The sequence below is a fragment of the Egretta garzetta genome, unplaced genomic scaffold (genome assembly GCF_000687185.1).
Source record: "Egretta garzetta isolate BGI_Z169 unplaced genomic scaffold, ASM68718v1 scaffold133, whole genome shotgun sequence".
Taxonomy (NCBI): domain Eukaryota; kingdom Metazoa; phylum Chordata; class Aves; order Pelecaniformes; family Ardeidae; genus Egretta; species Egretta garzetta.
In genome coordinates this window covers 3,827,867-3,845,991 of record NW_009259111.1, presented here as the reverse complement: position 1 = coordinate 3,845,991, position 18,125 = coordinate 3,827,867, and the positions used below count along the sequence as shown (strand labels likewise).

At 37.5% G+C, this 18,125-nt stretch overlaps 1 protein-coding gene across 1 annotated transcript in view; it reads left to right on the top strand.

Moving 5' to 3' along the window:
- USH1C (USH1 protein network component harmonin) overlaps positions 1–18,125 on the top strand; it is a 48,324-nt gene that overhangs the window by 28,777 nt on the left and 1,422 nt on the right. Inside the window, 10 exon segments of the mRNA XM_035891036.1 lie at positions 1,039–1,191; positions 1,564–1,680; positions 3,788–4,036; positions 5,985–6,041; positions 7,596–7,715; positions 11,879–11,941; positions 15,568–15,609; positions 15,904–15,957; positions 16,117–16,216; positions 17,617–17,726. Of these exon segments, the coding sequence (XP_035746929.1) occupies positions 1,039–1,191; positions 1,564–1,680; positions 3,788–4,036; positions 5,985–6,041; positions 7,596–7,715; positions 11,879–11,941; positions 15,568–15,609; positions 15,904–15,957; positions 16,117–16,216; positions 17,617–17,726 (1,065 nt within the window).

Sequence of the window (18,125 nt, the reverse complement as noted above, 5' to 3'; positions counted from 1 at the left end):
CTAAACCATGTCCTACAGTGCCACATCTACGTGTTTTTTGTATGCCTTCAGGAATGGTGACTCCACCACCACTTTGGGCAGCCTGTTCCAATGTTTGACCGCTCTTTCAGTAAAGAATTTTTTCCTAATATCCAATCGAAACCTCCCCTGATGGAACTTGAGGCCATTTCCTTTCATCCTATTTTTAATGAATAAAAGGAGAACATAGGCTTTTGTGTATAAACTAGGCCCAGCCCGACCAGTACAAGTGGGAGAGGGGAGCAGAAATATTACATTGTTAAAGTAGAAATAAGGAGCAGGGTGTATTTCAAAGACAGCAGGAACAGAGGCTCCAAAAAGACTATGTAGTTTTCCCCTTTGGTTGCACTCCACGTGTAAAACCTTTGAGTTTCTTTGTGCTACATTAGTTCACTCATGTGAGTTGATTTTATCCAGTTCTTGTAGGAGCTGCTTGGTCTTCATGATGCAGTGTTCTTTCCTGGGAGGAATTCAGTTTCTGCACTAATCTAAGCCTTTCCTTTGTAATTGCTTATTTCAGTTGTACTGAGGCTTGCAATCCTGGTTTTAGGACGTATGCATGAAGATGTTCTATGCATAGAATATTCACATCTACCTATACATGAGCATCTGTCATCTGAAAGCAGTCAGTCTCATGTTTATATAGAAATGCCAGAACAGAGAGATGGCAAATCAAGACCTAACCAAAATTGATCGAATATTCAAAATTTTGTAGTGGGCCTTTGTGCACTAATGTTGTAACTTTGCAGAGGAGCAAAAAAGTTGAACTGTCCAATCTTGTCCTACTTAAATTAATGTGCACAGGCACCTCCAAACAAGGTATAATTTCCTACAAATTGCTGGGGAAATGGACTTTAGATTTTCTTTTAAAAGACCATCCCCATACTTGCACAGACTGTAACTAAATTTTCAAGGCAGGCACTCATGTACTGAGCTTGAAGTTTGCAATGTTTTTAGCTGATGTAAAAATCTGTTTAACTAAAAATAAACAAAAAAACCAAAGCCATCAAAACTTCCCAGAAGGGGAAAGAGCGAAAGAAGTCAAAAAGTGACAGTCTGTGTGAACAAAAGAAGAATAAAAAGGAAATGGAGTTTGAGCAAAAACTTGCCAAAGAGAAAGAAGGAATGTTGGAGAAAGAAAAACAACTGAAAATAAATCGTCTTGTGCAAGAGGTATGTTGTGTTCTCCTATCAAGTGCAAAATTACATTGAAAGAAAATTAACTGTGCAATATCTTAGCAGGATGCTTGTTTAATCATGTCAAAGATAATGAAGTTTAAAAAAAAAAAAAAATGTTGTTGCACTGCAAAACTCTGTTCCCAAGTCTGCTTGTTTCTGCAGTTTTTGCCCAAATGAGGATACATCTGCAGTTAATGAGTGCCCACGTGTAGTGATGAATTTAATGAAAACCAGCAAAATAGGAAATAATTCTTGAAATTATAATTAGTTTTAAAACTAATTTAAATGGCATTTCATATTTTTGAAATATATTTGTGTTGTTACTATACCTATAAACTTTTTTCATGCACCAATGTTATGGTAAAGGTATCGGAGACAGAACGAGAAGACCTGGAAGAATCAGAAAAGGTGCAGCACTGGGTGGAAAGACTTTGTCAGACACGGTTAGAACAGATTTCCTCTGTGGAGAATGAGTCTCCTGAGGTAAAATTCTGGCTTCTCCATATATTGCATGATCTCTCAATAACCGACTAGTTGTCTCCTAAAAGCAACAGGTTTTTACCAGAGAAAAATCCGTCTTCATCTTTCCCTCTCAGCCTTTATTCTAAGAGGGGTGGAAAAAATGTCAGTAACTGATGAATTGCAGTCTATAGCATTTGTTGTTCCCATATTTTATGGAATTTTTTTATTATTATTTTAATGACCTGGCTTTTGTTTGTCCTTTTTAAGTATGTTATCCCCACAAAATGAATAATTTTATTTGCTTGTGAGCTGGTTGGCGTAGGTGGGACATGCTACCAATAATAAAACTGAGACTAGAATACCCAGCCATATTTTTTAGTATCTTATGCAAATGAGAACATCATTGATGACGAGCTCTTGGATGCTTCCTTGTATTGCATGGAATAAAGGTACAGGTTAAGAAAATGACAAAAAGGAACACAACTCCTGAAGAATCGGGTTCAGTTTTGTGTTTTAAATAGTCCCCTTAAATGAAGGGAGTTGCAGATAGAGCCTGATGGGTCTGGATCTGGAGTGAGGCTTTCCCACCATCCTGTTGCTCTGGCTGTCTTCCAAGCACAGCTGCTTTCAAGAGGAACACTGCAATCTGCTGAACTCCCCCGGGTTCCCCAAGAAGTTGTAACCACAAAAGGGACCCTTGGGGAACACTCTTGCATGAATTTCCTTCAGGTCAGCGTGGAGCAGCTCTGAAAACAGCAGCTGGTCTTCTGTTCTTCCTGGCCTTAGGCTCAGATTCATGTGGCTCTTCAGTGCAGGTCTCTAGGACAGTGGAATGATTATGCTGAGTTTTCTCTCACTAAGTAAATTTGGCTGCCTGTGTTCTGCTAGATCTTTGTCCCCCTTTACTTTGTAAAGTAAGAGGGAACATTAAAGATAAAAATCAGTGTTGTATTTCCAGAGCTCTACCCTGATTTAAGACAAGCACTCTGTGTTGTATGTTCTCCATCAATTCTTCTATTACATTATATGTAAATACTCTGTTACAGTTCTTCTGCAAAACACCCTAGCAGTTAAACTCATGTAAAACAAAACTAGAATGCTTTGGAGGGATGAATGCAGCTGAAAAATATTTGGGTACTACAGGCTTGATCTGCTACTGGGGTACAACAACAGTCAAGATCTCTTGACCTCTGCCAAAGAAATACCTATTTTCTAGTACAAAGGGGCAAGTATGGCAGATAAGGAGATCCCAAAGAATGTCAACAGAGATACCCTCCTTGAGGGAAGGATTGTCATATTAGACTAAGATACATGTGTCTGTAGGACAGCTTGTATCTCTAATATTTCCTCAGTTGAGTCTACAAAATAGCAAAATGAAAAAAGTATCAACTAGATTTTCTCAAATACTTCAGTTGGATCACTGATAAAAGAAATGCTAGCAACTCTAAAGACACATGTAGAATCCTTCTTAGTGCACACAAATTTCTTGTTGATGTCAGATGCTCATTATTTTCAAACTCTGGAGTTTTAGCCCCATAATGCATCTGGTGATTAACAGAAATTAGAAGGTCTAGAACCTCCTGAGGGTCTGAATTTTGTAGCACCCTAAACTTCTTGGTTTGATAGCTGTTTAAGCTTACTTCCCCTTCTTGTATTAATGTCTGGTTGTGTTTGTACCAGACTTTAGCTCCTTTCCTTTTTTTGGTGGCATGGAATTTCAGGGCCAGTCTTTGGTTACTTTCCTTTTACATAATCACCTTTGCAATTCTTGCTTTCACCTCGTGACACCTAGAGAGGCAAGAGTTGTATTATCTGTGATTTGTCTTACGATTTTACCTTCTGAAGACTCCATGCAGATTTGGTTGGGGTTTGTGTGTGCGATCCACCCCCTGCTACAACAGCCAAGGCTACTGTCACAGCACTTTGTTTTCTGCTCTTCAAACTGGGATCCCAGGGAGTGCCTTTAAAAAGGCTTTCAGAGAAGAAGTTTGTGTATTCTGTGCCGGGAGCAGCTGAGAGCTTCCTGTGTGAAAGCAGTTAGTGATATTCTAGCATTTGCCATTAATTCCTTCAGAGCTGTTGCAATCAGACGAACTGTTAAGGCAGATTTCTGTTCTATTGCACGTAGTTGGCAAGTGGACGACCTTCCGCTTCTCCTTCTGCCACACCCATGCGGCGGTTTGCCGGTGGCCTGCAGCTTCATACCACAGATCTGGATGATATAAACTTAGATGAAGTTGACAAGCCTAAGCTATGTGTGGCACCACCTCTGCCACCACCACCCATTGTTACTCCAGCAGCATCAGCTCATCCACCTCCTACATCAAATGTTCCGCTTTCAAGAGGTCCAGCCCTGGCAGTAACACCAGCTTCCCAGGTGACCTCATGACTTGTTTGAATGCATGTGCCTCTACCATTCCGCTGCCTGGCCTGCCTCCCCTGCTCCATCACCCACTTTATCCACTGGATCTGCCCATCTGCCATATGCCATGTTAAAAGAAGGAATGAGTTGGTTGCATTGTTTCATAGTAGTAAATGAAGTCAGAGGTAGTTTTAAAATTTTTTTTTTTTTTTTTTTTTTTAAATTTTAAGTTGAAACAGTTTTGTGTTCTCCTCCCTATGTATGTTGTAACCCTACTACATGCAGGTATCTTGGGCAGAACGTATCAGTTAAAAAGACAGTTTGGACTTGAGTGTTTACAGATTTAAAAAAAAAAAAAGCAATGGCAGGTGACAGATTTAGCTCATAGTTAAATTTGAGAAAAATATCTGTGTAGTGAAAATGACTCGTGAACATATTCTAAATATGTTATCAAATTGCTTTGTCAGTTGAGAAGAATGGACAAAGAAAATGAGCTTAAAATCAGAAGCTCAAACTTTAAAACATCAGCACAGTATAAACTACCAGTAAGAAACTTGGAAATGAATGAGAGTTGGTAATCAGGTTTTACCTTTTTTTATGACACAGGGGAGTTAGGAAATTCTTTGAGAAAATATTCTGATTTTCTTCTTATTACAATCTCAGTCCAACAGAAGATCTAATACAAGAAGTCTTGTGCCAGATCTCACTTTAGGAGAGAAATGGCAGCTGTTTCGTCATAATTCCCTTTGCGAAGCACGGTAGTGGGATTCATGTACTCATTTTTATGGCAAAGATTCTTACTTGTTTCAAACAGCAGAAGAGGGACCCATATGGTCACTTCTTTCCTACAGTTTTCTGCATGGATTGACTGGTTGTATTGTTGGTTTTTAATTTTTTGCATGTTTACTTGGAAATGCTAGGCTTTGCTTTTGCATGGTTCTGGTTGGAGTGGAGAAGGTTATGCAAATTAATCAGGGGAAACTGGCAGACTATTTCTATGTGAATAATTGCCCTGATGTGAATTATGAATCTCTTCTGTCAGAGGTCTACTTCAGTTTGTAAGTGTGAGATCTATGTGGTTTACATGTTTGAAGCACCAAAATATGCTAGATCCACCAAAATGGAGATGTCAGATGTTCTTATGGATGACAGGTTTTCCAAGTTATTTGCAAAATAAAAATGATGTGAAATGACACAATCTACTAAATACTAATGTTCAGAGGAGAAATAGATTCTCCTAATGCTAATAGAAAATATTCAGATAAAGGAAGTAATATAGGAACTGCCATACTGGATCTGACCCCAAACCCATATATTTCAATATATGTTTAGGGCAATTTTTCCACTGCTAGAAATGTTAGAGAAAAGTGATTAATTATTAAAGAAAAATACATCATGCAACAACAAAAAAATAACCTAGCCTTTGAAAATTATCCAGTTTTCACTGAATGTAATTAGCGAATATAAGGAAAGAACTATGCTCTTAGTTAAAGTATTAATACTGAGCTAAAGCTGCTTTGTTTATAAGTAGATAACCTGGTATTCCTGATGTGGTTTCAGACATGCAAGAAAGATCAGAAGCTGGAGAATTTATCCTTGCTGCTTTTTAAAAAGTCAGTTTTTAATACCACAGATAAACAGAAGCAGTGCATTTATTTGACTTGAGTGATAAAAGATCTTGTATTTATGCCTGCTAAAGCCTTTTGGCAACTGTTGTCCCATAAGTTTACTTTTCTAATATTACTCAAACTGGTAAATCTTCCCTATGTTGCTCAGCTTTTTCTCCAGATCATTTAATTTCAAATTCAGCTCAAACAAATACCTGACAAAAGGAATGAAATCCTGTCAAATACATTCTTGACAACTAACTATTAAAATATCTGGTATAAATCAATCTGTTTCTCAAAATTATTATTAGCAGTATGCTTTATATGGACCCCGTACTAAGTCTGTTACTGTTTAGGTTGTAAGAAACACCTCCCACGTCAGCAAAGGATCTTCTGTGTCAAGCAATCCACTGGTATGTTAAGTGCTGTTAATAATGACTGTAGTTTTATGAACTTACCATGTAATGCTAATGCCAAGGAAATGCCAAGGGTTTGACTCTGCATGGCTAATTTATTTAAAACTGAGCATCTGTATTCATGTGTGTGGATCCATTGCTGTGTTACAAGATACCTAATACCAGGTAGTGGAAGTGACTCCTAATGATCTGAGGACTTCATATTTCAACGCTTCAGTAATATATGATCCATGTTTGCATGTTCTGTATGTCAAGGAGAGTACATACTTTATTCTTCTGGCAAGACACACAAAAGGAGCTAGGACTTAACTGTATTTTAAACATACTGGGTGCTAAGATGTAAGCTTTCTTCTCAGAAGAACCAATGTTTGTTTGATAACTCTTTGTACTGCTTTTGATTCAGGATGGCCGGATGTCAGATTTCCCCAATCTGAGGCACTGTAGAAAAGGCTGTCTTTAAATTGTCCAGTTCCAGTGCAACTTTATTAAATTGATGTCTGTGAACCTGTCAATTCTTCTAAGATTATAAAGCTTAACTATACAATATGTTTTGCAGTATGGAACAATGTTAGTTGAGGTATGTCCACAGGGATTTTAGAAGATCTGGTTCCAAAACTTTTTTCTTAAATTATTTAAAAAAGGGGAAAACCAAAAAGACAAACAAAAACAACCAAAAAATTCCCCTATTTAAAAAAAAAAAGGGTGGCTTAACCAATTCGCTGGAAGCAATTCAAATTATTTCAGAGGATACAGCTTGTACTATATGAATGATATCTGGAATACATCACATTTCCTATGAGAAACATTGACAAGAGTGTGCTGAGAGTTGCTTGGGTTAAGTCGGAAACTAAACCCACAGGGCTCAGTTTTTGAACTCTTTTCTTGAATAAAACTATGCTTGACGTCAGCAGGAGTTTTGACAGAGTAAGAAGTGTACAATTGGGTTAGTACGTGCTGGATGATTAGGTCTCAGATGCCTCTGAGTATCTGTACTTTGTAGAGTCAAGGGTAGGTAATTAGTGCAACTAACCCTTGCTCTTAAGTCAGGATAAGCTAACTTGAAATTCTATATGGAAAACTGCTTCAGTCCTGGTGAATTTCGATAAGCTAACTTGAAATTCTATATGGAAAACTGATTGCTTCAGTCCTGGTGAATTTAATCTTAAATGGTCTGTTTAGCCACAGATTAGTTAAAAACTCATTTCGGGTTCACTATGTTCTTACACTCAACTTTAGCATTTTTTTTTTCCCTGTAGTTTCTCATTCAGTTCATTGCCTTTGTGGGATAAATGCCAAAAGCAGGGATGAGATTTTTCCATAATCTTGCTGGTGAAGTCAGAGTTTAGGGGAAAAGGCTACTATTTGGATGCCAGAGAAATTACATTTTGGCTAGTTAACTTTGTACATCTTAAAATAATTCTTTAAGCCTTTCGTTGTATTAGTGTAATTAAATTAATTACCATAAACTATTTGTATGGAGGCATCTTGGTGAAATGATGGATTTTCACAAATTATGTTGTGAATTGTAATTTTCTTAAATTAACCCCATAGCAACTTGCTCCAAGTCCACCTACCCAACGACATCCAGGGGTATCAATAGTCTCTAAACCAGTCATGCTGCATCCTGACCCAAACTTTATGGTCAGGCCAACAATCAAATCAGAGGCCCTGGTAAGCCTTTTAATGTTCTTTTTCAGAGTGCTACAGTACTGTGGAATTTGTTGTTGACTTGTCCTCAAAGTATCAATGCTTGTCTTGTTTTCCGCTAACTATAATTAATGTAGATTTTCAAATGATCACCAATGGTAAGTACAAAAGAATATTTTTCCCTTTTTTTCATGATTTAAAAGTCAGTCTTAGTGACAGTTTTTGTACTGAGGGTAACAGTTTTTGTACTGAGGTGTATAATTCCAGAGCAGTGTAGAGCCTTAAGACTGTGTAGAACTTATTTGTTGGTTATTCACATGCTGGCTTGTATTTTTATAAATTCTGAATTTCTTTGTCAAAAATGAAATAGTAAAAATCCATTACACTGTATTTTACCTTTATAGTCACAAACATATTTGAGATGTAGCTATATTATTCATCATTTCATTTCCAGAGGAAAAAAAGTACATTGTTATATCTTAGACTCCAGTATACTGGTCATGCAGTGCTACTGCAAAGTTGACTCACAATCAGATTCTTTTCCTTATTTCTCTTCCTTTTCTATTTCAAATGTAAATGAAGAAAAAACCCTTAGGCTAAAGAGTTTAGGACCATGTAGCATCTTTGGGAATTGTGATTTATGAGATTTATGAGGGGAGGGGAGGCAAAGCTTACTGAAAAAAAGAGATGACAGGTGATAACTGCCAAATGACAGCCCTGAAAATTCAGCTAAGGTAGCTGATGGGCCAATTAGTAGTAATTATTATTGAGACTCATCATGATTTATGCTGCTGCAATTAGAGTTGTGTGTGTGTCTGTCATATGCATGGGTGTGGACATGTGTGTATATGTTATATGAGCAAGGCAGCGTATTGCAGCATGTGAGCTTTCTAAGTGATGGAAAATACATGACACTTGCATTTTTTATGCTATATCTGACAATAAGTATTGCACAATATTCCTAGCTGTCTTTCATTAAAGTGGTATGGATTTTTTTGGTCATTTTCTGCTTTAATCATTTAGATACTCTTGTTCCTTTATTTTCCCAGTTACAGTTTGAACAAATTTTAGTGATGCTAAGTAACCAGTTTTCCCACACATATAGTAGTCTTGAAACTTCTATATTATAAATAGTATAAATGGATTGAAATGGTAAATGAAAGAAGTTTTCTTTTCTCAAGAGAAGGCAGGTACATTAACTAAAAATAAATTCAGATCTTTCCAGTGTAGATTTTTCCTTCAGTTGTATGTATGGGAGCTTTGGATTTCATTTTGTGTTCAGTAATTCAGCATCTCTAAGCAATTTGAAATTCCTTAGGGGAGGAATGAACAGAGTAAAATCATAATCTGCAGTTAATGTAGTCTAGCTCTTGAAAATAAATACCTGGTGTGCAAATATAAACTAGTTTGCAAAATTGATAATACCCTTATGTGTGATCAGACAGTCTTGATACAAATTGAAAATGTTGCTTGTGGGTTTTTTTTACTGATGGCTTACAATTAATTTGAGAAATTGGCACTAAGATCCACCTCCATAAGGAAATTTCTTATGATTTGTTATGCATGCATGCACATTTTCCAAATCACGTCTGCTAAAATGTTTCAGATGTCAATCATCTTCATTCCCCAAACTGCCTTATATTGGTTAGAAGATCACAATTTCAGCGAGAGCAATGTTCTGATAGGACTTTGAGAGAAGCATCAGTCTATAAATTGTTTTTCTAGACCTGTTACCTCTTACTTCCTTTTATGACAATGCAGTAAAGAGTACTCATTCTGGCTGCAATGAAGTCACAGTAGTATGTGGAGTCAGACTTGTGTGGATACCAAAGTAAAGAGGGAGGCTACTTCTATTTATCAAAAACATTAAAAGGCCAGTGTATGACAAAACAGACAAGGAGGTACCTGCCTGTCTCCAGAAATGTGTAAGAATTGTAATTTGATTTCATGCAGAAGGAATGTTTTTTATTTTGGGAGGAAGTGTCCCTATTTAAGTCAGTGGTTCACATACAGGACAGGTTTAGCTTCTCTTAGTGGTGGGAAGTATCACTAAAGGCAAAATATCTTTTCCTACCCTGCTTCTTGCTAGATTTCACATGCTTTATGGAACTCCCACCTTTATATCTTAACATGACATAATGCACATAATTTCTTCTACCTTGTTTTTATCTGAATTTAGCTGTCATGAGTACCAAACTCTAGAAACTGATCTTGATGGATTTACTTGATTCAAACAGCTAACCAAGTGAGCCCATACTCGAGCAATTCACTAGTAAAGATTAAAAGCATGAGCATAAGAATAAAATAAACGTGCAAAAATGGGTGAAACATTCCTCTTACCTGGAAGGTAGTTGGGCCAGATAGGAGCAATGAAGTCTCTGTTGTGACTTAAGTTTTCATATTAACTGAATTCAGGTTAGAATTCCCAGGTCTTTTAACAGTTTGCGAAAATGAAGTTATTCTCACTAGAAACAGGGAAATGATGGGGGAGGATTAAACCTTGAGCGTAGCCTTGAATGCAGAGGGCTACTTTGGGTCAAAATCAGTGTGTTTGTCTCTGTACTAGAGTGAGTTGGAAAACACTCATGGCAAAGCTAATTAAATTTTGGCTCAGAGAATAGGAGAGGATTGTTATGATTTAGTGGTGGAGTTTTCAGAGAAGCAAAACTGAAGTAAGCATTAGTCTCTGCTATCCAAACTATCACAAACATCCTGTTGTGCGAGTTAGAAGGCCTCGATGCACTTGCTGCTGCTAAAGATCTTTTCTTCCCTCACTCCTTCGTGATTGGATGTAGCATTTCTGAAAGGAGGAATGAATATTTAAGCTTTCCTCTAATTTGCAAGATTCAAAGCCTGATTCTGCAGGACTGCAGTCAGGGGACCTCAGACAGGCACTTAGGTACTGTGTGGGTAAGGTGTGCAATGATTGGAAATAGCTATATCAAAACCATCTGTGTTCAAGAGGAATTTTTTTTTTTTCTTTGAAGTGGCTAAAGAGGAGCTGAAGAGCTTTGTGGAAAATCTTGCCAGACTTGCCCAAAAGTCCTTCAAGACAAAATCTCAGTCTCTATATTAATTAAAAGCAGACTACAAATCTTTCATTAACTCAGGAATAGATACATTTTTCCAAGTAATGGTATGACTGTAGGACACTGATAGCATCGGTAGTGAAACTGATATACACTCATTTTTTTTAAAGCAAATTTAATTTGGAAATGTAAATACCATAGTTTAGTCTGTAGAAAGTTGTTCTTGTTTCAGAAGATTCAGATATGTTACCTGATTTGATGCAGGGTTTTGAGTGGAGGCTGGAGAGGTGTGAGGACTGTTTTGTGTATTTTTTTTTTTTTAGCCCATTTTGGTTTTGAAAAGTTTTGTAACATAGTAAGAGGTTCTGCATTCCAAACTACAGTGTACTATTTTGTTAAGGCACTGGAAGCAAAAGAAAAACAGAATCAAGATGGGCTTAAAATCATTGAAGCCCAACACAATCAAATTAAATCCAGCAGTGATTAATCTATATTATGAAATTATTTGTAGATATCCAAATTGAAGCAAGATGACTCAGAAATAAGTCAGTTAAATTCAGGAGGATTTTTTCTTTATGTAGAATGAACCTGTACTAGTAATTAGTATTTAGATAATTGCTTCTTTCAGGATGAGCCCAAATACACATATTTTTTCTTTCAGCTTATCAACTTAATGAGGATTTTAATAATGGAATTCACCTTTCAGTATAGGATATTCCTTGCTAGGAGACCAAATCTTAAATGTGTAACATATATTTATCGTGACTTTTCAATATTTTGGAAATTACTTGTCTAGCATTTTGTCTGTGGTTTTTTTTTTTTTTCAATTATTTTCAAAAAAAATAATGGAGAAGAGACCCCAGCACTGTTCTGTAGAAATTAGGGATAAAAGGAGCCACAGAAAATATTTTTAAGAAATCTTGTGGTATGGAAATGTGCATTATTCATGTAGTTTCCCTTTTTTTTTATATTTAGTACCATTTCACTGTCTGTGTTCTCTCATTTTTAAATGGTATAGGGAACAAGCACACAAGTGCAAGTGTGATTCAGTCCCTGAAAGAGGAAAAAAAAAAGCAGTGAGATTATTTGTGAATAGGTGATACTTATTTACAGCAAAAAGTTAATATCTGGTTTGGCAATTTTTTTTTTCTTTTGCAGCCACAAGAGATGTTTAAAAGGATGGTGGTTTACAATTCATCATTTAGATCTAACAAAAAACAAGTAAAATAACATTCTCCGTGTCTTGTGTGGTACTTCTTGTTTTGACTGATCATAGATTTAAAACTTTCCTTTCTAATCCTGTTACCACTTTATAAAACAGAGGATGCAAGACAGCCCTAGTGCATGAAAACTGCTAGTCTTTTTAAACTTCCCGTGTGTGCTTGTGGCTCCTGCTAGTCTAGACAGATGATGAATGAGAGGACAGTAAATCCTTCAGGTTGAACTATCTGTGACTACTTATATGGTCAGTGCAATCTTTAAGATAATTGAACACTGACAGCTGACCTGATACTGGCAAATTATTTTTTTTTTTATTATTCCTAAGGTTTCCTTGTTTGTTTTAGCCTCCAGTTCCAATGCTTTCAGTAATAAAATATTTTCTTAGTTTAACAAATAGAGCTATTATCACAACATAGTTATTGGTAGGAAAACAGAGGAACTGATGGTGGAAAGCACTTATTCACATAGCCTTTCTGTATTGCGTAGGATTTTTCTGCTGTGTTACTACTTTCCTTGCCTTCCTCTGTCATAGTGATGAAGTTTTCAACTCTTCCTCTTTGGTTCACTGGTGGTTCAATAGATGGTCCCTTGAAGTGAATTTCCTGCTTAACTTCTCTGCTGCTGTTAAATATGCCAATTTCTGTGCAAAATAAGTTAGATGTGTTGCGATGTTATATGAAAATGTTGGTGCACAGTTTTGAGCTCACAGTGTGAGCTTTTGAGTGGTGAACTATTAAGATTAATAATGATTATTTTTCTCCTTTTGATCAGTTTCTATCTAGAAGGGAAGACTACATTTGACTGAGATAATTCACACTCTGAGGTTGTTCAGTTGCCATTAAATGTTAGCATGTTCTGTATATATAACAGTTTTGTTCTCAGTGTGGTTTTTTGGAAAATTTTGTTAAATCTGGTCACAGATTTCTCTTCTAATTCTTTTTGGTTTATTTCAGTCAGGTCTCAATTGGTATTTATTTGATGCTAGAAACCTCAGTGAGTAGTGCCATTGGCTTAGATGCTTATGGTATGGTTGGGTTTTTTACTTTTTTTAAGTAGTAATTTTCCCTTTCATCTAGAAGTCCAGACAGATAGTTGTTTCAGTGCAATCAAACATATTAATGTTCCAGGTTCTACTTATGTTCAGTCCTATGAATGTTAAGTCAAGAAAGGATTAGAAAGGTCTGAACTCTTTTGCCCGAGATGTCCTCAGTAGTGGGAAGATAGGCTTAGCACTGTGGTTTCCACTTGGTGTTGCTTGGTTAATTACTACCTGTTTGGATATGGAGTGTGCTCTCTGCTCTCAGAATCTGTGATGCCCCTTTCTGGGAAGATTTATTCAGTTCAGCGGATGTCTTCATCGTATCATAGCTGTATTTGTACATTATTGGATCCAGATCATATCGCTTCTTTGCTTGCAGCGTTTTTTTTTGTTGTTGTTGTGGGGTTTTTTCCTGTTTAAAAATTATTTTCCCAGGAAAACTTTCTTCAAGGGCAACATCTGTTTTTCGTGAGGGTGACCTGGGACAAAGAGACTTCAGTGGCTTCCTTTAGATTACATAATGAATTAGTGACTTGGCTGAGATTGGAGTTCTTTCCTCTAAGTTGCTTGCTCCAAGACCATAGATGTCTACTTCAGCTGTGATTCCAAAGGTCAATACAAATTCAGCTATTCAAACTGTTAGTTGTTTAGGTAGCTATCATTGTAAAATGTTTCTCTTGCAGTTTTAGTAAAAGTATTCATAATATCAATACACTTTGTAAATGAATGATTGGGGTTTTTTCCCCAAAGGTGAAATTCTACCCTTGCTGAAGTCTGTAATCAAATTCCCACTTATTTTGTTTCTCAAAATTAGCAGTTAACACATGTAATGCAACCTATACTAACTTAAATCCTAAATAAGGTCTCTCATGTTCCTATTCCCCAAAGATGCTTTTAATACCTACTTCCCTATGAAAGTACCCCACTTGTGGCAGTAAGCAAAAGTTCTGCAGTAGAGGCCTGAAGATTTAGCTCTCTGGAGCCTGGGGGGACAAAGTCATGCTTCAACCCTTGCAAATGCTTCTTTTGTCTCAGAAGAAACACTGAACAACCAAATTGTTTGCTTAAGTTGGTCTTCTGCCCTCAGGGAAAAGGTGAAGAGAGGGGCAGCCTGCAGGAAAGCCAAGGTTCGCACTGTACAATTCAGTATGCCTCTGTGTAATGACTGCCAGTCCATGCAAGAGTCATCAGCACCACTGTTGCATGGTCTGTATAAGTGTGGTTAGACAAATGGGCAGCACTGTTGTATATTTGAGGGTCTGCTAATGCAACCTGTGTAGTAGTGCTGACTGACTTTGTCAAAGGCCCTGGTGGTAAGGATGAGATCTGACCCCAAAGGGTCAGTCATAGTCATGTCAAATTTATACAGGCAGCTGAGAGAGATGATAACGATGATAACAGGAGGAGGCATTAGTGGTTTCTGCTACAACTTTGTTATTTAACAGCCAGCTCTTTAAGATACCAGAGAAACCTTAAGCTGTGCATTTGATTTACAAGTGGAAAAAGGCTTATCTGAGTCTGAGAGTGGAATAGAGTTTGTCATCAGATGGATCCAGTAGAAAAGATGGCAAGAACGAATATATCAAGCCTGATCATGCACTGAACCATTGGCCTGCATCAGATACTGGCTTGCCTGCTGTGTCAACAAAGGGTTGTATGGTTCTGCGTTGTTCCCATATCCCCATGTTATTGCAGCTGGAAGCTAAAAGAATGATGCCGCATTTAGGTGCCTCAGTAAAAATTTCTGTTAAGACCTGACGTCCTTACTTCAACATGCAGGATAAGTGCAGAGTTTTTATAAATCTCCAGCATTGCCTATAGAGTCTCACCTAGTAACTCCTAATACTCCTCAAGAAACCACCACTCAAACACTATTGATTCCCAATTGCTGACTTGGGAACTCTCATCTATGCAGAAAAGGTAACTGCTTTTTCCCTGCATTGTTGGTCTGATAATGGTAATGCTCTCAAAGCTTAAAATGTGCTCTACCTAACTGCAATATTATCTTCCCCATTCAGGCGCTCCCTGCCAAAACTTTTAAGTCCTCCACAGAACCATATGAAAACAAAATCAGTTTTTGTCCTGTGCTCGCTTGTGGTATGGAGCAGACTCCCTGAAACTCCATGGAAAGGAGAGAAGGGAGCTGGAAGAGGGTCCTAAAATCCAGATACTTTGGAGTGGTGTTGCTGACAGGCAAATTGGAGCCTGTGACTTCTGCCTGGGATAGTCCCAAGAAAAGTTGCTCAGAAGAGTGTGGCAGAACATACCTGCCCATGATGCTTTAAAGATTTGTTTCTGTTCTGTCAGGTATAGAGAGGAGCTGTGGAGCTGACGAGTGCTAAACCATTCCTCAGAATTGATCCATAGTATGACTAGCTCAAACTGCTGATGTGTCATAAGGTTTTGAAATGTCTTCTGACTGTCAGGACAGACTATTTGCTACCCTTCTGTGCTTTTCTCCATTTACTGTCTTCTTTCATAGCTTACAGAATTGTATGTTCTCTCACTAAGAAATAAAATGGAGTTTGTGTGTTAAGTGTGTGCATGAGCCTGATGTTTTTACAATTAAGTATTGTTTTATTCTCAGGGCTTCCAGAAATATTTGGAAGATTTTGATCCATATTCAATGGTAAGGAGAGAATTCAAATATGTCTCACTGTTTAATGTGAAATACGTTGGTAAAATCACATCCTTGATTTTGAGGGCTGGGAGGGTGTAAGATTCTTGCTTGTTGGTTTGCTGGGGCTTGCATATTTGTCTTTTCTATTTATTTCACAGGAAAAGATGATCTGGTGTTCTGATCTTCCTCTAACACTGTTTTGGAGGAGGGAAATGCCCCTTTTCCTCCCATAAATTGCATAGATCAGCCTAGTTGTTTTGTGTTTCTGAGGTGGAAATGACTAATCATTTTATCTTTTCATAGTTTACCCCAGAGCAGATTATGGGAAAAGATGTACGGCTATTACGAATTAAAAAGGTAAATACTATATTATTTTATTGGTATTTAAAGGCTTTGTGTAAGCATTTCATGTACAGTCCCATTTACTGGGAAGAAGGAAAGGTTAAGCTCCCGTTGATGGCAAAAATTAACAGCCTATGCTGAACTAAAACTTTTTTTTTTTTTTTTTTTTAATAGGAAGGATCATTAGACCTTGCAGTCGAAGGAGGAATTGATTCTCCAATTGGAAAGATAGTCGTGTCTGCCATCTATGAGGGTGGTGCTGCAGACAAACATGGTGAGTAACAAAGGGGAATTCATAATGCTGCTGCAAAGTGGCTCCTTAATGCTGGCTGAGAGTTGTTGGCTGACTGCATAGCTATGCCTAGTACTGAGAGGCACACTTAGATTGTCCAAGGCAGCCAAGTTCTGTCTCTGCTCTAAGGGCAGCTCAGAGAGAGACTCGTGGTTTGAAGGGTGCTGCTTAAATTAATAATTATATATATTTTATAAATAGTGTTTAAAAAGAAATGGTCATGGCTACTGTATTTTTATCATAACAGAATTTTTAGTAACATGGCCTGAAAGTGTAGAGCTGTTCTCTTAATAAGGACTCCCCTTTTTCCAGTCTGATATAAACCTCCCCCCGAAAAAACCCAAAACTGAAAACCAAACAAAGACCTGGTTATCTGGGGTATTCTGTTAATTATAGAAAGCAGAGTATGGTCTCCATTATTTCACAATTTCCAAGCAATGACATTTGTAGTACTTGCATGTGCAAAGCAATTACTAGACTATGGCTACACTACACTGCTTAGTTTTGTCTTAATGCTACTTTCAATAGTGACTTGATTTGTAAAATTCCTGACTTTACTCCCAAAATCCCACTAAAGGACAGAGCCTTCTGGGCTAACAGCTTTGCTCTCTGGCCATGCATACCGACACACACAGGCTTTGCTCCTGGTGGCCAGTATCTCTCATCCTTTCCTTGAAAACCCTGGTGATGACCAGGTAGATGGACAGGACAACATCTCCTTAGCCCTTTGCTGACCTTGTCTCATCTAGCACCTAAGTTCAAGTCACTCTTGCTGTGAAAACATCTCAGCCACTTGATCTCTCAGGTACTTTGTTTCTCTTTGACTCTTCACTGTGGTGAGGCTCTCCTATAGCTGAGGCTGTCCCTTTACCATCTGTGTTTTCCCCTTTTCAAATCCAGTCCCAGTTAGCTGATTGTGCTTCATTCCAGATTAGCAAATCAAAATCAGTTCTAAGGACTAAATGTTACACATGCTCTTGCAAAGGAATGACAGTCCTGCAAACCCTTGACAAAAGCCACTTACACCTTCAGGTATTTAAGTAATGCTACCATTTTCATAGTAGTAACAGCTTACAATCGACCACAATTTGTAAACCGTATCGATAGATTACTCAGGCAAACTGCTGCTAGAGAGAATCTTACTCAACTAGTTTCTTACTGGCCATGATCAATAAGAGATCAGTGTGGGTTTTCCATGCCTAAAAATTCCTTTAGTTTTTGCCTGTAGCATATTTCTTGTTTATGTCAAGTTTTAGTGTAAGCCTTCACATCCAGTGAAGACACTTTTTATTATACTCAGTATTGCATAAATATGGGACAGAAAAGAGGCTCAGAAATTTTTTTGCTTACATGTATGTATACCCTATTGGTCTTTTCACCAGGAGGCATAGTGAAAGGGGATGAAATACTAGCCGTAAATGGCAAGATATTAATTGACAGCAGGCTGGCAGAAGCACAGGGAACTCTAGCAAAAGCTTGGAACATGGGTGGGGTAAGTGTCCTGTAATACTTTTTCATTCTACCTCCAATGCTTATATGAGGTATCCTTTTCTTTCATGACACTGTCACATCAACACAAAGAAGGTTGCAAACATCAAAAGTAATAGGTATGCCATGTACTACCAAAGTGAGCTGAAATCTGCAGAAGATACTGATACATAGCATCTCTGAAAATCATGCATGTAATTCACTGTGAAAGTTCATGGCATTTAGCCACATGTCAAGATTGGTATTTAAACACATTACATTCTGAGTGTTTATAGTATGTTTATCTGTAGAAACTTTCTCTGATATTGAAAATTACTTGCAAGCTGATTGGAATTTTGTGATAATAGCTTATCTTATCTTTGATTTCTTAATGTACAAGCAACACTGCACTTCAGCTACAGTG